This window comes from Glycine soja, chromosome 15 (genome assembly GCF_004193775.1).
Source record: "Glycine soja cultivar W05 chromosome 15, ASM419377v2, whole genome shotgun sequence".
Classification (NCBI taxonomy): Eukaryota; Viridiplantae; Streptophyta; class Magnoliopsida; order Fabales; family Fabaceae; genus Glycine; species Glycine soja.
This window is the reverse complement of record NC_041016.1, coordinates 4,066,501-4,092,497: the sequence shown is the minus strand read 5'-3', so window position 1 is coordinate 4,092,497 and position 25,997 is coordinate 4,066,501. Positions and strand designations below refer to the sequence as shown.

The window sequence follows — 25,997 nt, the reverse complement described above, 5'->3', positions numbered from 1 at the left end:
TCAATATTCTCCTTGAACAGCTTCCCACCTTATACAACATCTTTGTCTTAACGGTTGAATTGAAACACTTATTTTCTTCATACTACTCCTCACTTTGGACCAAAAGTTAAAACAGCATCAGCCAATGAATGTCATCACAATTAATGAATTATATATTACAAGTCATTTGATGATATTGTTTGCATGCAAGTCATTTGATAAACTAATTGACTTAAAACTATATATTTGTTCAGCCAATCTTTTTTATCAATAAAAATTAATAATTAGTTTACTAATTTTTTGTTAGTAAGAATTGAGAGAAATCAAAACCCGTAACATTTATCTTTTTTCTTTCTTTTATAATCTACCAATCAATCTTATACCTCTTCAGCCAATACAATATTGGTCATGGATTTACCAATTCTTTAACATTTGTGGCAAATTTTAAGACGATATAAACCACAGAGTTTGATATGTAAGTAACTAGAGATTTTCCATAAGAATTACTATAGTAATTAAAAATGACTAATGATGAAAAAAAATTATGATTATTTAATTTGTTTGTTACCTAGACTTTTCTTTTCTTTAGGCTCTTATATAATTCTTCAGTGCGTCTTCATTAAATATAAGAAATAATATATAGTTATAATATATAGTCGTAATCATATGAGCAATTGTTTATTAGGTGATTATCAAACACAAGTTGAACAAAGAAAATATTTAAGCAAAATTGCCTCCAAATTAAAACAATAATGGAGTTACATGTGTGCGTAAGTCTATGACTAAATTAAGCTCATTATTTTAATAACAGAAAATTTTTTATTTTTATTTTTTTGTAGGATATCAAACGAGGAAAAATTATGTTACCACTGAATTGAAAATATAAACTACTTTTGTTTCTATTTGGCTAATACAAACATACTTAGTTTATAATCCAAAACTTACGACGTGAATGAAATGCTTGGTTCAGCTTGATAAAGACATGAGATACTTAATTATTGTGAAAGTTGAGAAAAAAAACATTTTATTTAAAGGGTTAAAATTGAAATATAAATGAACATGGTTTTTTAAGTAATCATGTAATTAGTAATTAATATTTAATTTTAACCATTCATATATAATTATACAATTAAGACATAGGTTATGTTTGATAAAACTGACTGAAAAGATAATTGGAAGTCGAAAAAATTAACTTATTAAATTATAAGTATTCGGTAAAACTAATTATTGGAGTAGTTAAAAAGTATAAAAAAATAATAAAATCATGATTTATTTAAAAAAGATAATAAAAAAATTAGATAAATATATTGAGGATAAAAATATAAGAAAACATAAAAAATTAAAAGATAGAAACTAATGTTAAAAAAAATATTACTTCACGTAACATTTAAAAAAAAACACTAGAAATTACTAGGAAAAATTATTTACCAAATAATAAAACATGTTTTTCAGTGAGTAAAATAAATAAATTAAACCAGCTCAAATATCCATTACAACGTAACCTTATTCTATTCATCATACAATCCTAACTTGATATATTCTATTAAATACCTTTTGAAAACAATCATCTGTAACAAAACACTACATACATGAGGTCACTTGTTTAATGAAGGAAATAACATGGTTAGATTATTAAACATTTAACCTTTACCGCATATATACAACGCTTATTACATGTGAGGCAACACATAGAAAGTTAAGGAACATGTCAAATAAGAACAATAAATTTATATCATGCATAGAAATTTAACATTAATATCTAATTTCAATTTTGATTATTTATACAGTTATGTAGTCAACATTTCTTATCATCGTGGTGTATGCATGCGCGTATAAATGATTTTATTTATTGTAGAGGTACTTAATACGTGTTTGGATAATTTTATTTTGAAAAATATTTTTAACTAATTTTAAAAAGAATTTTTTAAAAGATAGTAATTTTCCCCCTAAATCAAGCTGTACCAAGCAGGCTCCGTAACTGATGTAACATGCATGTTCATTGTTCACCAATAAACTCATATTCATCAAAGAGGTCTTCCGAGGGAAAGTGTCTTCAAAAGTAGCAATCATATCATATATTTGTTATTTCCGCATTCCAAAAGCCAATCACACAACGATCCAAATGTACTTATGAAGATTCTGACAAGTCACAACATACTTTAAATTTTTTTATATTCTAATAATTTGTTGATGGTGATTGCGGTATGTTATATTGTTAATCTTGTGGTATGCGTTGGTCATCAGGTATAGTAAATTCTAACTCTGAAACATTTTTTATTTGTGACATTCGCATCTTATCCGTTTAGAAATTCATTATAATTAACTCAATCAATCAATCAAATCATGAAGTCAATTAATTTTCTTTCTTCTACAATCATTGAGCATATATGTAAATCATGAATGAAATATTTACTTCCACAAAGTAAGCTGATAAACAGAGATAAAAACAAGGTATACAATCAAACCAGAACACATTTTTCTTTCCCTACTGTTTTTATACATCAACTGGGGCTATAACTCAAAGAAAATGAACCAAACATATATGTTTACTGAAGACAAAGTTTAACACAATGCTCAAATAAGCTTTCGAATGAGCTCCTTGAACAGCCTCCCACTCTGTACTGCATCTTTGATTTCAACGGTTGAATTGAAGCAGTTATTTAATTAATAATTTATTCATACTACTGCTTCACCCTTTGGACCAAAAGTTGAAACTGCATCAGCCACTGTTAGAAATATTTTATCTTCCCCAATTAAGTCTGCTAACTTGGATGCGTGGAGCTTCTCCATTACAACTGGCCCGGGGTTTGCCAAGATAAGCTGTGGAAAGACCAAAGAGATGAACGTCATTACAATTATTTAATTAGTACATGTTGTGTTTCTTACTGCATAATAATACTATCAATATTGATGGTATTAATTGTTTGCACGCAAGCAAAGTCATTTAATTAATTAATTGACTTAAACTATATATCTTTGATAAGCAAAAATAATTTGTAGGACATGGGTTGAGGAATTCCTTAACATTTTTGGCATATTTTAAGATCATAGGACAAAGCTTGATCAGTACCTAGAGACTTTTTCCAGCAGAATTTCTACAGTAATTAGAAGTGACTAATGATGTAGAAAAAGTTAAATTCTATGATTATTTATTAATTTGTTACCTGTATTTTTCTTTTCTGAAGGGTCTTGTATAGCTCTTCAAAAGCATGGATGCCACTAGTGTCAATATCAGTAACAGCTGCAAGAATATGGTTGGGTGAATAAATTCATTCATCAAAATTAATTAAAACAGGACGAAAGAATTTGGTAGAAAGCCATACGTGACATTTCAACAGTGAGATACTCTATTCTTGACGATCCACTTCTCCTTTGGGCTTCTTCATCAGCCAACCATCTCAAAATTCTGCAAATTGTGATGGAATTATTCATCAAGCTAAATTTAATCAAGTGAATCAATATCTAGACTTTCTTAACCTGAAGTGGGAGTGTCCACAAAACTTAAATACAACAGTTCTGTAGGGTGCTCTAAGTGTTGATCTTCTATTAGAATTAGAATTTTACCTCTGTAGTTTATGTTTATCTTAAATTCCATCCTTTACAACATTTAAGTTTTATCCTAAAACTTATCCATGAAAACACTTAAATCCAAAAGGTTCCCACCTCAAATGTCATAGTAATAATTGTTTCCGCGTTCCAATAGACAGCACAAGGTTCTTAAATTGTCATATTAGCCACTTCTAGTTAGTATATGGAGTGTACAATTCTACATGCATGAGCATATTTAGTAGGAATAACAGTTATTTACCTCTCCTTGATATAGTTGGAGTTTGAGAAGTAGATTGCAGAGTCAACCCTTATAATGAGAATGCCATTAATTTGGGTTGCTTTGGGGTATTGCTGGATGTTTCTATAAATAGTAGTCCCTGGAAGTCTCCCTAGTACTGCAGTTCTTGGCCTTGTCACTTGTAAGAGGATTTTGGCAAAAGATATAGCCACCTGCATAAAGAAGGTTAAGTAAATACGGCCAAATTGAATATGCAAAAATGACAGATATCTTTTCTCTTTGTTTTCTCATTACCGCAATTAGAAGACCAATCTCAACACTTATGAAGATCACACCAAAGAAGGCTCCCATGCAAGCAAGAAAATCGAATTTGTCAATCTTCCACAGCAGAATAACTGCTTCAATGTTCACAAGGCCAAGCACCGCAGCTATTATAATAGATGCAAGCACAGCATTTGGAGTGTACTTAAAGAGTGGCGTAATGAGTAGCAGTGTCAATAACACAACAATGGACATAACGATGTTTGATACAGCAGTTGTACAACCAGCCATGTAGTTCACTGCCGAGCGAGAAAAAGATCCTACATAAAGATCGGAAACAAAACAACGCTTATTAATATGACAGTGATATGATAGGTAAGAGAAATTTGTATAAATTAAGAAGTGAGTTCACTTTTGTAATTGTACCTGTAGCCACATAACAAGATGTTAGTGAACCAATGATGTTCATTGCTCCCATTGCCATCATTTCTTTGTTACCATCCAGTGAATAGTCTTTCATGGCAGCAAATGTTCTTCCAATTGCTACAGCTTCCTGAAAGTTTAACGAATTTGGCCATCAGAGAGAAAGAAAGAAAAGGGAATCTGGCTCCTCTAAAGTGGGTAAGGATAACCTGAGTAATCTCTATCGTTAATGAGAAAATCAACAATTGATATTCCAACACATATCCATGAATTTTGTTATGTATGTGCATGTAATAACAATAATTGATTTTTTAATCAATGACTAAAATTGCTTAATTTACCCTCAAGTGAACAACTCACTTTAGAGGAGCTAGATCCAGGAAAAGGAATGAGGAATCATCAGTGAAATTTTCTTACCGTGAGTGCTACCATACCAGATACCACACCAACCCGAATACCAGGGCCTAGATATTTTCCACTGAAAAAAATCTCACTAGCAGATGATGGATTCACACCCTTCTTAACATGTTTCACCTGAAATACCATACTTTTCAGTTTCACAGTGCTTAGTTTTTTTCAACTATTCAATCAATTTTATGCTACTTACAATTGCCACGCCTTTCTTGTCTGCCCTGGTAATGTAGACAAAAAAGGTAGACACTATAACAGAGATCATAGGAGAAATTGCAGCCACCCAAAAGAGCTTCTTATTCTTTTTAGCCTGTCCATTACAACAGAAAAGTTAAGTTATGATAATGAAAGTTCCAATGGAAAGGGGAAGAAAAGAAGGAAAGTTGTTCTTGGCATTCTTACAATATACTTGGTTATAAGAAGGAAAGCCAAGAATGCTACTCCAATGACTATTGTCTCCCAATTCCACTGCAGGCAAAGATTAAGCAAATGAATATGATCCCCATTTTGAAGTGAACTTCTAAACAGAAATGAAACCTTACCCCATGGTGTGCTGCATCGAAAACCGAGTGCAGAACAGAAACAATATCAGTTTTCTTGGTGAACGTTTTTATGCCAAGAAAACCCTTAAGCTGTTGCAGTGCAATAGTAATGGCAGCTCCAGCCATGAATCCCACAATGGCAGCATGGGACAAAAAGTCAATCAAGAAACCAAGCCTGCAAAAATTCACGTTTAGATTGTAGCACAAGAAGAATTTAGGAAAACCAAGAAATAACAATGCATGAGAAGAGAATCATTACCTGAGAACACCGAGTGCCATTTGAGTGACTCCTGCGAAGAAAGTGGCAGTAAATGCAAGACGCAGGTATTCATGAGATTTGAAGTCACTGATCTCATCGGTTAGCAAAGTCCCAAGCAAGAGGGACACCACAGCTACGGGTCCTATGGCAATATCTCTTGAGCTTCCCATGAAAGCATACACAAGAGGACACACAAAACTGGTGTCTGCACAGAGTGAAGGAAAACCAAGTCAAACACAACTGAAGAACTAATATATCCAAGTTTTGCTTTCTTAAAATAAATCAAGATGCTCACAGAGTGCATATTGGGGATCCAAATTTGCCAGCTTTGCGTATGCAATGTCCTGCCATGCATTCATATGTTAGAAAGTGATCATCCAAATTCGCAGAATCAACATATTTTTTATCACACTCTTTTCAACACATTCCTTTTTTTCAAGTTGAAATTCGTGTAGGTCTCACTAGTTTGGACTGAGACCCCAAATGAGAAATAGGATCTACGTATTTCACGTGGCACCCATGAATTTCATCTGATAAGAAAATGTCGAAAAAGAGTGCTATAGAGTATAAACTATAAATTTTTTCATTTCAATATTTCGGCTAAAAATACATTTTCGATTCCTCATTTTTTTTTTGTTTCGGTAAAATTCTTAAGTCTAAAAAGTTTTACTTTAGTCCCTTAGAAGTACTTTTGTAAAATCAAATTTACCAAGTTGATCAAGTTAGTATGATAATATAACGATATGACCAGCTTTGTAAAGTGACCCATTTAAAAGAAGAAAAAAAAGGACGAAAAGCTATTTTAGTCGGAAAAAATAAATATCTTAATAATATCATCGAGAAGTGACTATTTACCTGAGGGATACATAGACTTGCAATAGTTAGTCCAGAAATGAAATCACCTCTGAATTTTTTAAGATTGTAATCTCTTCCCCATTCAAAAATGGGGAAGAGAGATTGCAGGCCTAAATGAAACTTTCTAGAGCCGGTTTGGCCCTTAAATTGTTCCAAGGGTTTGTCTGGGAAGAAAGTCTCAACCACAGAATGTTTGATCTCTTGGAAAAGTGTTTGCTTAGGAGGAGCTCCCACCTTGTGAATATGTGGCAAAGTATCTCCATGCCTACGTGAAGAAGACCCACTTTTTATTTCATTTTCCCCCATGGCCTTCGTCACAGCCTCGTCACTCACACGCTGACTCATTTAATGTATCACCTGCAAATTAAAGTAGCTAATTGAGTTAGTATATAGCATTCTATTTCAAGAGAGTCAAGTGCTTGAAATGCTGCATGCATGCATGGTCACATTTTGTCATGTGAAGTTTCTTATATGACTATGAATGAAACCAAAAGGCCCAGTGAGAGTACCAAATGATGTTACAAGATGTGATACCCCTCGATTGAACTTGCTGTTTTGTGATGTGGCCAATGCTTATATTTATAGAATCAGAAATGAGAAATGATGGGAAATGTCAACTGTATCTGATGTAACGTGTGAGGTTCAACTTCAATTAAACCAAATGTAGTTCGATCTATTTATTAATGCAAGTCAACTACACCAATTTGGTACTTAGGATTTCGTAGACAAACGGTTCTGCAATTTCTTTATCGTTTGAGTGGGAGGGCGAAAATGTTGAATGACAACATAAAAAAGGTGTTATGTAGAACACTTCAAAACGAATTCTCGTATATATCAACCAAAGTTTTTATTTTTCTTCTTCTCACAAATGACACCTAGAAAAACTTAATTATTGCCATTAACCATAACTATCAATCAATTGATTTTTTTTATTATCATGATATTTATATAAAATATTCATGGATTTTTTTATAAATAATTAATCTCTATGATAAATTTGACTAATTATTTTTAATGAATTTTTTTCTTTCAATTACTTTTTTTTTATAAGATTCAAACCTAAAATTTTATTTAAAAAGATCAAGTTGAGAACCACTCAAACTAACAATTTGTTAGTTATCAATTAATTAATTTAGGGTGGGAGTGTGTTCGTTTCCTTTCTCCTCGAATGTTACATTACATGTTGGCCATTCAATCATTCATTGAATGTGTAAGAAAATGACCGAACCAAAGAACAAAAAAGAGTTTCATCACTTGGCTTTCCATATAATTAATTCTAATTAGATATATAGGCCTACCAGTTCTACAGGAAATTAAATTAAATTGTTATAAATTTTATTTCATTAGAAATAAAACTTGATTTTTATATATTTTAGATTGCTAAAGAATAAAATGACTAATTTTATGTAACATTTTTTTAATTAATTAAGGTAATTGTATTTACATTATATATTTATATGCATGTATAAATTATTTGATAATTCCTTCACAATAAAGTTCTACTATATTATTAATTTTCACTGTTGCAATAGATGAATCACTTATTATATATTACTTTTGTATTTAACATTTTTCAATATTCTTTTGATGATTTTGTAGTGGATGTAGAAGCTTTTTACACCAAAGACGTGTCCACTTTGCAATAAAAAGGCCCAGGAACATGTTATAATAGTGTCATTGTATTTATCATATATTACAATGTTTTTAAAAATCATTCTTTCAATAGAAAAACATTTCTTTGATTACACTTATAATTTTGTTAAGAACACCAACCAACATTTATAATTGATCACACCATGATTTTTACAATTAAAACTAATTGAAATTAAACCCTAACAATATTTTTCCATCTATATATACAGAATAAACATATCATTCTCGATCAATAGGAAAAAGAAATTATACATTAATAAACATATTTTTTTCCTTGAGTAAGCGAAACTAAATTCTTTACATCCACTCACATATCACAGCTAGTATCTAATTAATTTAGCGATATTGAATAAATATAGATCATGAAATAAACAAATTACACAATTGAAACATCGATCTTAAAATACCAAGATCTATTTCAAGCATAATCTTGAACAAATTGGAAAACACAACACCAGCAAAGAGTGGGTTAGAAAGTGGAAAATATTTATTGTGATAGTTGGTAGTTTTACAGTCAGATAACTTAACGGAAGTATAACTAAATAATGAAACTTTTAAAAGCTCTATCGAACACACGAAATATTTGGTAAGGTGACAGGAAAAAGAGGAAATTTAAAGAGAAGCTAACAAATTAGCAATATTTATGATAGGAGGGGAAAAAATGGATGTAACTACATATTTCAATCACACAACCCAAACACAACTATGAATTTACAAAAATTGCAAAAACGGATTTTATTTGGTTAATATAATTAACTATTTTTTTCGTTTAAATTCGTATTCTGATTACCCTATTAAATATTTGAAATGAGTTGTTATTAAAACTTTATTTAGAGAACTTATAATGAAAAATAGTAAAAAGCAAACATGGAGTAGTATTTAATATAGACTCCACTCCATACGCAAAGGCGATGTATGAAATGAATGAGGCCTATATTGTGTCTAAGTTCATGAAAAATTGAATGGAGAGCGTAGCCGTTGACCGCCAATTTTTAATCATGGGATTGCAGCACACATGAAAGGGTTGCTGTCTGATTGTGTGCTACAGAAAATAACGTTTAGGTTTAGGTGGCGTTGACTCTGAAGAGAGTTGGGCCATGGGTGTAGGCGTTTAGCTTTGGAGGGAGGGAGGGAGATATTACAATATATATAGCTCTTATATAATGAGAACGGACATAATTAAATATCTTATCCAGATAACAATTCAAACACTAATTTATACTACTACTATAATCATATTTTTTGTGTTTTTCTTTATTATGTTTTAAAAAAAAAACTTTTTTCTCTTATATAAATGAAATTTCTCATTAAATATTGATTTGTACCAACACAAAATTCTTTATTGCATTGTTTTAATACCATAGTATTACTTTAATAAATTAGTCAAAAATTACTAAAATTCACAAAATTATGAATGACACTCGTTAAATAAAAATGAATTGACTTAAAAAATATTTTTTAATCAATAATAATATGTTGAAAAAATGTGTTATGAAATTCAATATTAGTATTTTTCTTAAATATGTACAGCCTTTATTTTAAAATAAACATTAAATACTCATTATATGGAATAAATAAATAATAAAACACTTAACCACGCACACTCATGATTTCAAATGGTCATTAAAAATTGGCTGCCAGAATCTCCAACTCCAATTATGAAAAGTTAAAGTTAGAGAAAATGATTGCACATTCTTATGTTATTATGTTTGATTATTCAAATTCGCCTTGAGCTACTTAATTTCGGTTTAGTGGACATTTTTCTGGAAGATCTCTGGATAACTAGGAACTAGTTGAATAATTGCAATTGAGTAAAATTAATTACAGTCTAGATTTATATAATTTTCTAAGTAAGCTTCTACTAACAACTCCAGTGTTGACATCTTATCCGATAATATTGATAATATTTTTTTCTTATGCCATGCATTTTTATTCTGAAAAAAAAAAGTTTGATTATATTCATATTTAGTTCCGTCTTTTCAGTTTAATACATCTTGTCATCATCTTAGAATATCTAATGACGTAAGAAATCCTTAACTCGAAGGTTATGGTTAGTTCATTTAAGATCAAAACTTAAATAATAAAGGTGAAATTGCTTCTTTAAAAAATTCGTTCATTTGAATTATTATTCACGCTGGCGTATGTTTGATGTTTCCTAAGCAAAAGTCTGACAAAAAAAAAAAAACAAGTATTTTTTTCAGAAAAAGAAAAACTAAACGGTGGCAGGGGCACATCGATTTCCAACTCGATCTAAGATGTAGATCTATTTTATAATTTCATTACTTCCTAAGCTAAGCATATAATCTTCGTATATGATTTTATTATCAATCTTGTATCTCGAAGCAATAAAACTAAGGTCACCGAATCGCATATACTTTATATTAAGAGAAGCGTATATGTTGTTAGCATTTTTCAATAACAATAATAATAATAAAAAAAGATGTTCAACCCTTCTTGTCCTCGCCCTTGTCACTCCCCTCTTCTTCTTCTTCCTCCACGTCCTCCTCATTCTTAACGGTGTGCGTTGCAGTGCGAAAAGTGGGCACCCATAATTAGGTTTGTTGGTGCCTAATTAAGCCTTTCAATATGGCAATGGAAGAAAGAAATGGGGGAAAAAACGTTGATTATAGAAGTACTTTTTAATTTATCATGCAATTCGAGTAGATCGATTATAGAAGTGCTTTTTATTCCTTCGTGTGTTATTTGATTTATTTTTTTTATTCATGTTGTTGCATAGGTCGTCTTTTTAATTATTTCACAACGTCTTTTACCTTTTTGCTTTTCTTTATTTTCGATGTTAAAAGTGTCTATTTCATTATTGTTCAATTCTTATTTTAATGGATTATATATATTTTTTAAACTGTTGTATTTTATGATCCACATTATTTAGAAAAAAATCACATTTTAAGGGCTTTTTGGTCACAAAATTACATTTTAAGGATGATGCAAGGAAAACAATTTCTACAATACAAAGAGACTAAAAAAAACAAAAAACAAAAAAGAGATAGGCCAACCCTATATTTGATAATAGAGATCAATCATTCACCGAGTTCATCCATTATGATATCTACCAACACTTTTTCATGTCTACCATTCATAGTTGCATAATATATGAGTTTCATTCTCAACTTAACTTTGTCTTCATACGACAAATGCAGATCCAACGAAAGTTAAATTAAAGAATCTTGAAATGTATAAGCCAATCTCATTCCAATAACGCTTTTTAACGTGCGTTTGGTTCAATTTTATTTTGAAAATAATTATTTCTTACCGATATTTGTTGAGATTTCACAAAAATAAATAGGTAACTATTTTTTAAAGAAAAAATTAAGTTAAACTAAACATGTTAGCAAATAGTTTAGTTTTTTTTAAGGACTTATGCGTGATTAAATTTCAGGAACAACGTTCAAAGCAAATTCAAAAGAAAATTGTGATACTTCAACTATAACTTTAAAAGTACTCCTTGTTTTCTCATTTTAATAATTTTATTTTATTTTATGGATTTAAATGTATTTCATTTCTAAATCGAAGCAAGGGAGCTTTTTACATATTTTCTTAATTTTTCAGTTAGTTATATTTGCAGCAAGCTAATAGATTCGTTCATTGTCTTGCAAGGGAGTTTAGATTTTATGTTCGTCAACATGTTTATGATTTGATTCCACAGTGTATTCATCATCTTATTATTAGTGAAATGATATGAGTATTTTGGAGTAAGAAAAATATATATGTAAATATTTTTAACTAGGTAAGTAACCTTTAATGTGTCGAGTGAGCTAATAAATAGAATAAAATGAAATGGTTGTGTTATGCTACGCTTTAATTCATGTACTAGTAGAATTGTTATGAATGAGATTTTTTTTTTCTTTCTTTTTAGTATTTAATAATGCAACTATATAGTACTACATTCAGTTATTCATATAAGAAATAAAAGATAATATTTTTTTCCTAATTATAAAAAACATATGATTACTTTGAAGTGTATTAATTGTTAATCTTTTTATCTTTATTAATTGTAAGGTTTATTAATGATATATTCCTACACTCATTTTTTCATGAAATTAATGCATTTATTCAGCTTTTATCAAAATAATATATACTCATTGGTTGGAAAAAATATCTTTTAAATATAATCATTACTTAAACCATTTAGTATTATGGGTAATTTTGGAATCAAATTAAAATTTATGACATTATTAATTAAAATTAACCAATTCAACCACTCTTATTAATATTGATGAATTATATGTATTTATTTCTTATATATAGAATGATAAGTAATACTTCTTTCGAACTAAAATATAAGCAAAAGAAAAAAAAAATCAATGTGAGTTGAATTAAAATATAGATAAATTTTAACTAATTCTCTTATTTAATGATAGTCTCTTCAAAATATCCTTCATTTAATTGAAGTTTTATTTTCAACAATCTTTTCTTTTTTGCTCTATGCAATTAATGTAAAAGATGATATTTTAGAAAAATGAATTAACTTTTTCTGTAGAGATTATCAAAATTAAATAATTTTAATTAATTTTCTTGATGAGTGTTATTCATTTTCTTCTTCTTCTTATATTCTAAAGAGTAGTATTTAAGATTTGAACTCAATATTATTGGTTAAATTAAAATAATGTCGTTTTAGTCAATCTATACGTTCCTAATTAATTCATTTCCTTTGATAAATAAAAAATATATAACTTTTAAAATTATATTTATTCTTTTCTTTTTCAAAATATATTAAATATAAAATAAAATTCATATAGTATTACATTTTGAACTCTTCTAACATATTTATAAAATAGCTGTACATTTTTAGTATTAATGATCTCTAGTAAGGAGCCAACATCGCTGTGATTGAAATGAATTTTGATGATCCAACCATTTAAAACTTTTCCTATCCGTTGCATTTGTGTTATGGTTTGCACCATAAAATTTTCTTATTTCTAAAGACCCCGATAAGTTATTGAATTGAATATATAGCAAATTTTTTTATTTTATCAAAAGGATAACATTTTTTTTAATGATAACATTTTATTGGAAGGATATCAAAGTTTAATAAAAGATGTAATGTGAACGAAGATTAGTTTAGTTGACAAGGAAATAATCATATCTTAAAATGGCATGAGTTTGATTGTGAGCTCTCAAGATTCATCTAAATATTTTATTATCAAAAAATAAATATAACAAATATTTTAAAAGAATCACGAATCCTTTTTTTTACAGCAAAATTATGGATCCTACTATCCTTAAATCAGAGAAATTCAAATGATAATGTGGACCGTATATTTTTCATCATTTCTCAAATCTCAACAACCCACTACTGCTTCTTTTACTATTAACTTATTATAGTCCTTAGACAATGCAACTTCACCCCAAAAAAAAGGAAAAGCCCATCGTCAACGTTATTGTAAAATTTTTTTACATAAGTATAGAACTTTTTACATTATTATCAAAAACATATATTTATTAGATTAATAAAATTTTCACTATCAGGTTATTTAAGAAATCTCGTTTTTTAATTGATGTGTGAACATATCATTAAATAATATGTTTAAAAACTTCATACTGTAACAATGCGTAGTCATATCATTAAACTTAGTTAGCATCAATAAAAATGTTGGTTTTCACTGTTAGCATCAATAAAAAACTTTTAATGTACTAATACGTACGTAGTTACTATATCATTAAGTATATATTTGATAGAATTGAATGAAAAAAGATGAAAAATTTAAATTAAAGTAGAGTAAAAATATAAATTTCACAAAATTTTAATGTTGATTTCATCTTTTTTTTTCCTTAAACTTACCAACATTTACACGCCGATAGCAAGATGTAAAAAGTAATCAGGTGTCATAAAGTTGTGATTTTCTTTGTGTCATGCATTTCACCTGATTTTTGGACTGGGCTTCACTTTCTGTGTTTCCCATTTATATAGTAAACATTTTATTTTTAATTAATTTTCACATGTATTTATTGTGAAGTTAAAAGAGAAATAATTAAAAAATAAATCATACAACTATTTTAAGAGAATAAAAAATATTACATTTCTTAATTTTTATTACATAAGAAACTTAAAAGATAAATAATAAGGAACAGAAGCAATATATACTAATTTTAAGGATTGAAAAATTATTTAAACCTTCATTATAAGGGCGAATAATATGTTTGTCTACATTCATTGTTTTAATCGTCTGCGTTCATTGAATCTCCAGACGTAGTCCTAATGAGACTTGAGTTTTTATATCTTTTAGGAACCACTGGCAACTACTATTTCGTTGCGCATGCACTTTGTCTCTCTTCGTCTATGATTAATTGACATTTGGAGTATTTTTTATTTATCAATCACTGAGCTTTCTTAATGATCCACTTCCCCATGTCATTTTTATGAAATTTGCGTTAGCACATACTCCAAGTGTTCATTTTGATATTTTATGCTAATGGCACCTTTGACAAATTACTTAAAAGAGACCAAAAAGGTAAAATAATAAATTGAGTTTATGACTTTTTAGTTTTTACCTTGTGAAAATGACAAAGAAGGATAAAATGGAGTAAAAAAAAAGTACTATTCAGTCGACAAAAATATTCATTTACTAGTGTCGATTTGGATGAGAATAGATGATTGACGGAAAAATAACAAAATAAATAGAATATTTCATTTTTTCCGTGGACAGAAAAAAAGCATTAATGTTTTAACTGACTAATTGAATAAAAAGTAAAATGAATTAACAGTGCATATTCCACGTGATATGGTGTGTCCATTTGATGAAGGAGCACACGAAATAATAATATATGAAATGATATAGACTTCAAAGAAGGGAAAGAAAAGAAATACTGAAAACTGAAAAGCAAAAGCAAATTTCAATCTTACCGTCATGTTTGTAGCTTCGTTTAGTTCCTTCCATCCCAATGTTTAATTTGCTGAATTTGGAGCTGGCCGGAGAAGCTTCAATCTGCAGCTTGGTTTAATTTTAATTGCTAAATTATTGGCATCTATCTCCAATACAAAACGGCAGAACATGAATTAATTGAAGTTTGGAGATGAGGATATAGAGTTCAAGATATGTGTGCTTACTTATGGACTTCGAAACCTCCTATAACAACAAAATTTGTATCGATAGAAAATTATCAAAATGATCATTTTCAGTTGAAAGAAAACAAAAGTAAAACCTCTGTCAATCAGAAGAGGAATGCAAATATATCTATTGTAAAATACATTAATTGGATTATCATATACGGAATATTTTAAACTCTCATGTGGGTGCTTTCTGGTGAGGATTAATTGGTTAATAAAATATGACGTTGCTTTGTTATTGTTACAATCGAACTAGCTAGGTGCCAATACAGCAAACTTCATCAGATTCCGATTCTTAATTTAGACATGAATGGAATATTAAAAGTAAGATTAATTTTGGAAATATGTTGTTGATTATTTCTGCGAGGTCTCTTTTAATTCATGCATTTTATATATCCTTGTAAATTCATTCATAATTTTATAATAATAATAATAATAATAATAGCAGGATGCAATTTTAAATGTTGTATTCCACAATATTGATGGAGAGAGGCAAAGAAAATAGGGAATGGTGTCAATAGGAATCTTGTAGTGTGGATACTAGCCAGCTAGTTTGGGACTTGTCCCTGTTGTTCACATTCACAATGGACTCCTTTTTTGCTTTCTGCACTTCCAAAAAGACTTCAACGAACAAAATATCCCTCCTGAGGCACCCCTATTCCAGAACGGTCATTTTGAAATAGTATCCTATTCCACAATACGAAAATTATATTCTGATTGAAGAGTATCCTATTACTCATAAACCTATTCCATAATGAAGAGCAACACTCACATCCTACTTCTTTCCAGGGCTTTTGCCTATTTTGGCATGCTGCTTTATAGATTCCTTCATTATGATAATTATTTTGTCGCACATACAAAATATTAAACGAAAATACTTTTCATGTATAAAATCTACAATTTGACGTATTAAAGGTATCAATTGGAGCAGTGTAGATTGTTAAGATGTTTTTCTTTATTTTATTTTTGATTGTTCCATTTTTATTTTACTTTCCCATGTCTTCTATTTCCTTTCTTTCCTTACTAATTTTTTGTCTTCTCTATTTCATTATCTTCTATCTATAAATAAAAAATAAAAAAAACAACGAGATGTATTTCCCCCATTCTGTTGGGCCACGACTAAGCACCTAGGCCCATTCCTCGTTGGACCAATACTTGTGAACGACTATTGTTGTAATGAATGTTACTTAACAAAATTGCTCTTAGATCTTATTTGGCAAAGAGTAATTATCAAATTATCATTTTTCTCTCATCCCACCTTTCCCCAACTCTCATATCTTTATTATCCTCTCCCTCTTTTCCTTTTTTCATTCATACTTCATCTTTTCTTGTTCTCTTTATTCCTGCCTCTTCACTCTCCATATTCACACAGGTGTTTTTTTTTGTTCGTTTTCATGGTTAAATGAAATCATGATTCCGTTTAGTATTTTTTCCAAAGAAAAAAAAAAGAACAACAAAAATGTGATTCTATTATATATTTATTTTTTCTAGGAACAAATTCTAAATGGAATTATATTTCTGTCATATACATTATATAATAGAATCACACTTCTGTAATATCATCATGTTTTAACCTTCTTGCATATTAGACTCAAGAAATTCATTTACCCTTTTGTGCAATGAAAACATGATGGCTAATACTTTGAGGAAGGAATAATCTTAAAATTTTGAGGAATTGTAGCAGCCAAAAGCAAAAGCTATTAGGGTCAATAGCAACTGCCTTGTTGTAAGCTGTGACCTCCCATTTTACTATTCTCTAAATATGAGATGTTGTTTTAGCATTACTTTCTATTTTAGTATCAAGTGAATCCCATTTTTTTAAACTGTGACAACATATTAATATTATGAAGAGAAAAAAATTGTACTGATATTGTATTAATTTTGTTCACTGTTATCTAATTATGAATTATTATATATAATAATTTATTTATTTTGTAATAATCATCCTAAAAATTACATCAAAACTATTTTTTACAAAAGTATTTTGTATTAATAATTTATATCTATTAAACTCTGATATTATTAATATTATATATTTTAAAAGAAAAGCAATGTTCATTTTATATAAAAGAAAGGGATATAAAGTAAAAGCATGCACACTCAATTTTTTTGTGTTTGAAATTACTCGATTTTTTTTCTTTCAAAATTTATATGCAAATCAATTTTAGATATACATGCCTCAGTGCATATTAATGACATAATTAAACTTAAAACTATATAATATTCATCCAATAAACAAAATTAATTGTCTTGGTGAATCAATATGGCATATGTTTACTGGTAGAGATTTTTTCATTGATAATTACTTTCAATGGAAAAGAAAACTAAAAGACAAGAAGTGAGGTACGTACAATGCTATGATCTTGTAAGTTAAAAAATGTCATAAGAGAAATTGCGAAATGGGAATGAGAGGCAAGATATCGTTAAATTGTCTATGAACACCGTAATCACATGTTTTTGAATCACCTAATTAACATGAATGCAAACCCACACTTAATATAAATTTCAAGAGGAGGCAGAGGCAAAGACAAATTTCCAACATGTTTAGTCTAGCTGTGCATCCCCGCTGTTGCTAACGATCATACTCTTAATCTTAGGTGCTTAATTAACAATCCCAGAACTCAGCCCTCTTCACCTTTGAAATGCTCTCAAGGACTCCCACCGGAGAAATGTGTCCCATTACTGTCACCCTCTTGGACTCTACATCTACACTGAATGATGTAACTCCTGAGATTGTATGTTAAAAAGCTAAAGCATGTTAATTACGAGTTGTTCAGATTATCATTTGAACCTATACGTAAATTTTATTTCAGATTATGAAAATATATAATATGTTACACGAATTATTCATTTTACAGGAATGGTATTCATGATGAGATTACCTTCCATCTTAGATAGATGCTTTTTCACTTTACCCGCGCATCCTTGACAATGAATAGCAACCCGCATCACAACCACCTTCAAAATTAGTAAAAGTAAAATGCAAAAATAAGATAGAGTTAACAAATAGTGGTGTCCTAACCAATGTATTTTATCTTACAACGGGTAATTAATGAAGAGAAAGAGGGAAAGTCTTTTTTTTACCATACCGGCCAAACAACCCTGACATGTAAACATAAACAATGACTAAACTCAAAAATGATAAATGGACACTAATAAGCTATTTGATATCCAGTGAGGAAAAGAAAGAGAATGATATTATGAGAAAGAAAAAGAGACTGGAAAATTGTAAGTATTAATTTGGTGTAGAAATGAAGATGTCTACAAATCATTATTTTATAAAAAATAAAAAAAGTTAAATTCAAATTTTATTTCACAAAATCACATAAATAAGAGAACTTTCATTGGTTACTCAATTTAGACTCCAACCAACCAATGTATGCTCGGGAACAAACAATTAGTAACAAATAGCATTACGTACTCATGAAAAAAATAAAGAAAATGTTTCCATGGTAAAATGTCATTTGTATTGCATCTGACGTAAAGTGTAAAGTAATCTAACCTGGAAGACATTATCTGTTGGCTTTTTCTGAAGTTCCCTTGATTCATTCTCTTGATGCTTGATGTTTGGTACAGAAACAGAGTCACATTTCTTGTGAGCTGAATTGAACCTGCTGCTAGTGCTGGAGTCAACAAGTTTGGAGTACTTGGCATAGTTGATCAACCTTGTACCATCAAGAGAAACACTTCTCTGATGCCTCCTACTCCTTGTCCTAGGCACAACCACAGACCCAGCAATGCACACTGCAGTTGATGCCTCAGAGTGGCACATGAAACCATTCCTCATTCTCCTCTTGCTGCTTTTCAGGCTCATCACAAATGAAGAGGGTTACATTACAATATTTACCAACCGTGATGTTTTGAAGATGCAATGTTCTAATGCTAATGCTGGTTTTGGAAGTGGGAGACAGTGACTGTATAATAGAAGAGACGTACTGCCATTATGTCTTGGGTAACAAAATAACAATGACTATGGAATCTTTTTGGCATTTTATCTATTATGCATGTGTCTGTGATATTAAAACACTCCAAAATCATGTCCTTTTCAGCTCTTAATGCTGAGAAATTGACATTAGCCCTTTTTGCTATTATGAACATGTTTGATAAAATCATATTAAAACTAGAAGAACATGGATTGTCTTGTTTTATGTTTTTCTCTTACCAAAATACATTTTTTTATTTTTTATTTTTGGGGTCATTGGATGAGGGTTGGGCTGTGTGTGGATATTAAAACCAGAAATTAAGGTTTTTTTTTGGTCCACTCCTTTTTTTTTGTTGGCCCTATGCAAGCAAGAAAAATACAAAGGAGCATCTCATCCATATCCTCCACAAAAATGAGGTAAGCTCAAGAAGTAGGACACCCTTTGTTACAAATCTAGTGGATACGGTCGTTTTCTCTTGTCTTCTGCAAAAAGGTTATAACCACTATTTAAGCATGGGCGTTCGGCAGCACATAGTGGGAAAAGCTGAAAATGTAGCTGGACAGCTATGCATGAGCATGATGCATCAAAAGTATTTAGTTGATCTACAAAACTGGCTAAATTCAGTGAGGAGATGCAGAGCAGTGTTGAGTCTTACGTTACAGTTTTAGTAGAAGCGAATGCTCTTGCTATGTTCAGCAAAGAATCAAAGTAATATAATACACTATCTAACATATTCATTGTAATAAATATGCTTGTTAATGTAGCTAACAAATTATTGGAATCTACCAAATGTGGAGTTTATTAAATTAAAGGCAGAACTCACAAAATCTGATGATTTCTAATAAATTTTAGCTAATAATAAAAGTATATTAAAAATTTGTTGCTAATATTTCTCATATAACTATAGATAGTGGAGAAGAACCACATCTTGCTAGCAATAATAGCATTATATTTTGATTTGGCAGGATGCATTAGTATGTAGCATTGCATGTAGCTTACAGTTAGGAGATAATTAATTACCAAGGAATGTAGCTTCCAGTCATGCATAGCACCAAACTATAGAAGAATCAAATTACTAAATCTACTCCAGAATACGATTATGCAATAATAATAAAATGATAAATGAAGCTAAGCTATGTTCTTTTGTGATCTAACAGTGTTTCCATGTACCGAACAGCAAACCAGCGTCACTCACATTATAGATTCATTCAAGAAAATATGGTAGGATTAATGTGCTTCATGAAGCAGTGCGTAGAAATTAAATTAAATGTAACGACAGCGAAGCAGGCAGACATGACTCATCGAAACTTAGCAAATGATGATTGCATGCACACACTGTTTTGCCTGAGGGATGCCATGTGACATTATTTTAGTGGGTTCGCAGTCTTTTAATTCGTTCCTCTGTTCCATCCTGCTTTCAGCAGCGAAGTATGACATCCAAGGACCACCACTATGTGTAGCTCTTCTGCAAGTTCTACAAAACCTTAGCAATTAGCTGTAACTGATGAGTTCAACTCTTCAATTCAAAGTACAGTGTTTTTTTTTTTTTCCACAACGGAAGGAAACATATTTCATTTATGGATCAATTTTCAACCCCGTTAAAACAATGGAAATACATGTTCATCTTGATTTTTTTATTGAAAAAAAAATAACAAAACGAAAAAATGTTTTCATTTTATAATTAATTCTACATATAAGTTACATTTTAAAAAAAAAGTAATCAAATTAGTAGTAATATAAATTATTTTTTAAATTAAAATTAAATTAATTAAGATAAAATTTAGTTCAAGTAAAGTTTAATTATATATATATATATATATATATATATATATATATATATATATATATATATATATATATATATATATATATTCATGTAACATGAGTTTAAGAATATAATTATATAACACATTTGGGAAAAATTTAATCTTTTGTATTTTACACTCAGATGTCATATTTTAATTTTGTACAAAATGAGAAACAATTTCAATTCATTTATGAAAATAACATAACATAGTATATAATTTTTTGTTTTTATTTTTTTGGTCTCTTTTAGCCATGGACCTTGGACCTTCACACCTCTGGACTATGCCTATGACCGGCCTGTAATCATATTAATTAGCTTCTTCGTCCAAGCCATTGTTATCACCAGATAATTCATTCAGTGGGAAATTTTGAGGGTTTTTGCTTATTGGAGTGGTAGATCTTATGAGATAGTTAGCCTCTAAGTGATCACAATGTTAGTCATGATTTCAAAATTGTAAATGGTCCATTTCTTCACTGCGTGATTGATTCATAAGATTTCTCAAGTCATCATGTAAATTTGAGTACGTTATGCAATCTAAATGTCTCACGAATTTGATAGGTTTGGATAACCTGTTTATTAGTGTCTCTAGAGTACCTTGACAGAAAAGCCACACGACATGCATGATGAATAAAGCCATCTTTTAGCAATTACTAATTAAGGAAAGAGAGAAGAATTAATATAAAGGAAAAGAGAGAGAACGCTATATATCCTTAAATAATACTATTAGCAAGCTTTCTCGTTTGTTAAACGTTGGTCCTGTGACTCTCAGTTTAGATAGGAGCAATATTATCAAGTATTTATTGCACTACAGAGATGCAATATATTACAAGTATAGTTCGCACGGGAATCCTCTTATAACTAGAAGTAGTGAAGACTCAGATTTTCCATTAATTTTGCTTTATTTCATTCATAGACTCATAAAACTGACAGAAGTAGAGAGCATTAGATTTGCTCCTGATAGATAAGGTATTTGAGTCTCTGAGGCTTCAATGATGGAATCTCTCTGCCCAAAACACTAATTCTTATATACTCTTCACCACCTGGTCCAAAACCAATACCCGGGACTGTAATTATGTGAGTCTTCTCAAGAATTTCAGCAAAAACATTCCAAGATTTTGAGCCAGGAAAATGGACCCAAACATAGGGTGCATTTTTACCACCATACAAGAGAAGTCAAAGCACCAACTAGTATCCTTGCATTCTCCATGTAGTGGTCAACAAGGGACTGCATGGCCTGAGAAATTCTCCAAAACATTATTTCGCAATATTTTGAAATAAATCTAGGAACTAGTTTAAATGAAACATAATGATAGCAAGAACCCTATGGGGAAAGGCTTGCTAGTCCACCAGCTTGAGTTATGTTGGATGCTCCATTAAAACATGTGCACATTATACGGTTGAAATCAAGCACAACAGGAAAGCCATTTGAATACAAGATTTCTTCAAGGACCACTGTCCAACCAAGCCGGACACCTGTGAAGCCAGCAAATTTTGAGAAGGATGACACTTCAATTGCAACCTGAAAGCATAACAAGGAAAAAAAAAAAGAGGTTAAAGCTTGCCATTATGGAAAATAGTACATGCTAGATACTGATAACCGCACAAGCTAATTTGATAGTTAATTTGGATTAATAAGTGGGTGTAATTTTTTTATTTTATTATTGTTTTTAATGAAATAATGAAGAAATTAACATCTTTGCTATTTTTTATTAGTAAAATGTAAAAGAAGAAGATTTCAAGTACTTTAGAGGAAAAATTGATACAAAAACTAAAAGAATTGGAGAGCCCGCTTAGCACGCAAAAAAGGTCCACGAAGAAGCCTAAAAGCATAAAGTTAAGTTATCTGGTGCCTATATAAGGAGGAGGAAACAAAAGGAAAACACACAACTCACACATGGGGTTTATCCCTTAGGGGAAACCCTCTCTCTTTAGTCATTCCCCCTCCCCTTTTTCTTGTTACTAGTCATCTATCATCTTCTTCCATTCACATCAACCCTGTACAGTGTACCAAAAAAGATGTCTTGCAATAATAATGTTGCATATGTTATGAGAAAAAAGATGTACAAGTTTTCCTTCATATCAGGAAATGAGGTTTGACAAAAAAAAAATTAATAGTTGTAGGTGGAGGGAAAATTCTGCAAACAAGTCACTTTTGTTTAGAACAGCTAAGAAAATTCGGAAAACTGTTTAGAGTGCTAGGGGTTAAAATTGTAAATGACAATCAAGAAATAAAAAGGAAATTTAAAGGTGAAACTAAATGATTTATATAACATTTTGATGGACCAATCATGTGTCAAGATTGAAAGAATACTAGAATAGGTTTACATGATGCTAGTGAAAACAACATAAAACAGAATGGGACTTGGCTAGATAAACGAGCATGGGCATACCTCTCTGGCTCCAGGAGTTTCGTAGATTGATTTGGGACTATCATCAGTGACGTATGCTGAATATGCAGAGTCAAAGATAATGATTGATCCATTCACTTTGGCAAAATCCACAAGTTGTTCTAATTGCTTCCTTGTTGCTGCATGACCAGTGGGATTGTTTGGAGAATTGAAGAAAATGGGTTCAGTCCTTGAAATAGTAGGAAGATCAGGAAAGAAGTCACTTTGAGGTCCACATGTCATGTATTCTATGTTTTTGTACTTCCCAGCTTTATCCACAAACTTGGCAGCTTGACCAATTATGACACTCGAATCTATGTAGGCCTGCCTTAGAAGAATTTGCCATGATTAAAAACACTTTCTGTTTGGTGAAATGATGCATGCATGCATTCAGTCTAAGAGGACATTTCAACAAGTTGCTCATCATAGAATAAGCAAGATGGAAGACTTTATAGTTTATACAATTCAAATGCAACCAAGCAATTAGAACAACATTATCAACAATACTAAAATCTAGGCCTTGTTTGTTTACTGTTTTCTAAAATTTGTTTGTCCTTTGAGCAAATTCGGAAGTTGTTAACTGCTAACATCTAGATAATTGACCATACTGATTAGATAGTAATTACAATACCGGAAAGGATGGATCCTGCACAGCTATCTTCAGATTGGGACCCATAAGAAGCTACACACATTGAGACAAATCAAATTCAGTACTTTATATTAATTTGAGCACTTAGCGAAGGAATCTACTTTACAATGAGGATGAGAGACATTAGGATATTAACGCCTATTTCGTGTAATGGGTAGGTGAAAAGTTACCAAGACAAGGGAAGAAAAATGATTAGAATACAACAAACAAATATGATTATGAAATAGTAGAATATAATTGAATACCTGATCTTTGTAGAATGCAAGAGAAATTGCTTTCCTCAAGGTCTGAAATGTTGTTTTCGCAGGATATATACATTTTATTACTTGAATGACATATATTATATATAGTGATCTAAATCATAACACAAATAAAAGTAGATAAAGATGAGTTGTTAGACTCAAATGTTAATAGCATGTACTTCCAAAACAGAAGCACTTTAAACGCATGTATAAAAAGAAAGTAGTTTCTATTTTATATGAGGATTTCATTTTGTGGTCCGTACGAACGAGAAAAAAAATGTGCTAATTGCTCAAACAAACTCCAAGATACCTTTTCACCTTGCTCTGGTCCATATCCTTTATAACCTGTTGCTGTTGAAAGGCCATGCACAAACTGCAAAGCATCATATGAGTGCAACCAAATCAGGGGACATTTGTCTTCCAGACCAATCCTTCTGGTTATTAGCAATCTCAATTCAAGAATTGACTGGAGTCCTTTCTCTTCAAATATTAGGCGAAAGATAATTGTTCAAATAACATATCAAAGATATATAAAATAATTACTATATGACTTGCATGGCTTATAATTAATATAATATATAATTATTATTAATAAAAGTTAAAACACATACTTAGAGTCACAAATGCGGTCACATGCTCACAAATGAATGGATTTTTTTTTACCCAGAATCTTTGAATTTTGCTAACAAATACTGGTAGACGCATTTTATAAATATGCAACCTGCTTATAATAAATTGTTATGATGAATGAAATATTCATAATTATCCTCCCTTGTTAATCAACTTTACATGAGACACTAGCAGGTTAATTCATGATGAATCAAATATTCAACTTCAAGTTATCTTTTTCCTTCGACTTTTCATGAGACACTAGCCGCGGGTTAATTCATGATGAATGAAATATTCATATATGGGCCTCATTTATACACACTCTCATCTCATTCATAGAATTAATTTATACATGCGGTTTGATGGCGCTTAATTACCCTATCAGGTAAACATATTAATTCTCAAAGTCACTTGTTTACATACATGCATTATCTTCTGCTAATTCAGCATAAAGAACTTAATAACCTTCAAAGCTTACATCAACCATGCTAGATGTTACAATTGTTATTAAGGGTTGTGTCGTATCACCAATTCCAAGGTCTATTACATTTGCATGTGGATACATGTCTAAGTGCATAAGCTTGTGTGTCTCTCAATCTGATACTATCAGGATAGTTATAACCTATAAGTCTTTAGCACATGCATCGTAAGATTCTAGGACATGTCATATGACAAAGTGATCATGAATATCCAAAGGAGTAAAAAGTCTTGACTAGTCATGTATATATTGTTATTGTATTTATACATCCCAATTTTCTTCTACTTTCACTTTCACTCCATTTTTCTTCCCATCTTTTCCTTTATTTATTTATTTATTTATTTTTATCACATTCTTATATCTATCAATTTCTCTCTCTTAGCTTCTTTTATTTTTCTCTCTCTCTTTTATATATATATATATATATATATATATATATTTCTTTTCTTTTTTTACACTTCAAAAATGAGATATATAAATACAATTAATTTTTTTGTATATAACTGTTTTTCTCTAGAGTTTTGTCACATCAATCTACAACAATATTTTTAAAAAATAAAATAGAACAATATTAATATAGCATTATCGGTAATACACATTTAAATAAAATTAGTATCACACTTTAATATAATAAAACAATTATTATAATTACAATAGTTTTAAATG

General features: G+C 30.2%; 2 protein-coding genes and 1 pseudogene across 4 annotated transcripts; all 3 read right to left on the bottom strand.

Annotated features, from left to right (window-relative positions):
- Window positions 1–2,363: 2,363 nt before the first annotated feature.
- Window positions 2,364–15,197, bottom strand: LOC114386636 (high affinity sulfate transporter 2-like). 2 transcript variants are annotated; one of them, XM_028346670.1, is made up of 14 exons: window positions 15,033–15,197; window positions 6,518–6,874; window positions 5,958–6,006; window positions 5,663–5,867; window positions 5,404–5,578; window positions 5,264–5,329; window positions 5,058–5,171; window positions 4,868–4,984; window positions 4,454–4,580; window positions 4,061–4,347; window positions 3,788–3,978; window positions 3,303–3,385; window positions 3,144–3,220; window positions 2,364–2,799 (listed from the first exon to the last, which is right to left on the bottom strand). In XM_028346670.1, exons 2-14 carry the CDS (start codon window positions 6,860–6,862, stop codon window positions 2,656–2,658), a joined length of 1,980 nt encoding a protein of 659 aa, XP_028202471.1. In that variant the 5' UTR covers window positions 6,863–6,874; window positions 15,033–15,197; the 3' UTR covers window positions 2,364–2,655. The 2 variants fall into 2 exon arrangements, with proteins under 2 accessions (XP_028202471.1, XP_028202470.1); XM_028346669.1 differs by lacking the exon at window positions 15,033–15,197 and adding an exon at window positions 7,027–7,132.
- Window positions 15,198–17,602: 2,405 nt separating this feature from the next.
- On the bottom strand, window positions 17,603–19,188 carry LOC114387579 (heavy metal-associated isoprenylated plant protein 30-like). 2 transcript variants are annotated; one of them, XM_028347780.1, is made up of 3 exons: window positions 18,739–19,188; window positions 18,119–18,194; window positions 17,603–17,942 (listed from the first exon to the last, which is right to left on the bottom strand). In XM_028347780.1, the coding sequence occupies exons 1-3, from the start codon at window positions 19,048–19,050 to the stop codon at window positions 17,842–17,844; spliced, it is 489 nt and encodes a 162-aa protein (XP_028203581.1). In that variant the 5' UTR covers window positions 19,051–19,188; the 3' UTR covers window positions 17,603–17,841. The 2 variants fall into 2 exon arrangements, with proteins under 2 accessions (XP_028203581.1, XP_028203580.1); XM_028347779.1 differs by having other exon boundaries at window positions 17,603–17,963; window positions 18,739–19,182.
- A 2,720-nt stretch (window positions 19,189–21,908) lies between these two features.
- Window positions 21,909–24,050, bottom strand: LOC114388074 (annotated as a pseudogene).
- Between the last annotated feature and the right edge of the window lie 1,947 nt (window positions 24,051–25,997).

Bases quoted from the DNA above. Each gene is read 5' to 3' on its own strand.
- LOC114386636 (XM_028346670.1), bottom strand. From the start codon at position 6,862: ATGAGTCAGCGTGTGAGTGACGAGGCTGTGACGAAGGCCATGGGGGAA. The intron at 6,007-6,517 runs GTAAATAGTCAC...AATGCATGGCAG, and splicing joins CAAGTCTATGTATCCCTCAG to GACATTGCATACGCAAAGCT. The intron at 3,386-3,787 runs GTAAATAACTGT...CACAATTTGCAG, and splicing joins TCCAACTATATCAAGGAGAG to AATTTTGAGATGGTTGGCTG.
- LOC114387579 (XM_028347779.1), bottom strand. From the start codon at position 19,050: ATGAGCCTGAAAAGCAGCAAGAGGAGAATGAGGAATGGTTTCATGTGC. The intron at 18,195-18,738 runs GTTAGATTACTT...CTAATTTTGAAG, and splicing joins CAACAGATAATGTCTTCCAG to GTGGTTGTGATGCGGGTTGC. The intron at 17,964-18,118 runs GTAATCTCATCA...ATACAATCTCAG, and splicing joins GCATCTATCTAAGATGGAAG to GAGTTACATCATTCAGTGTA.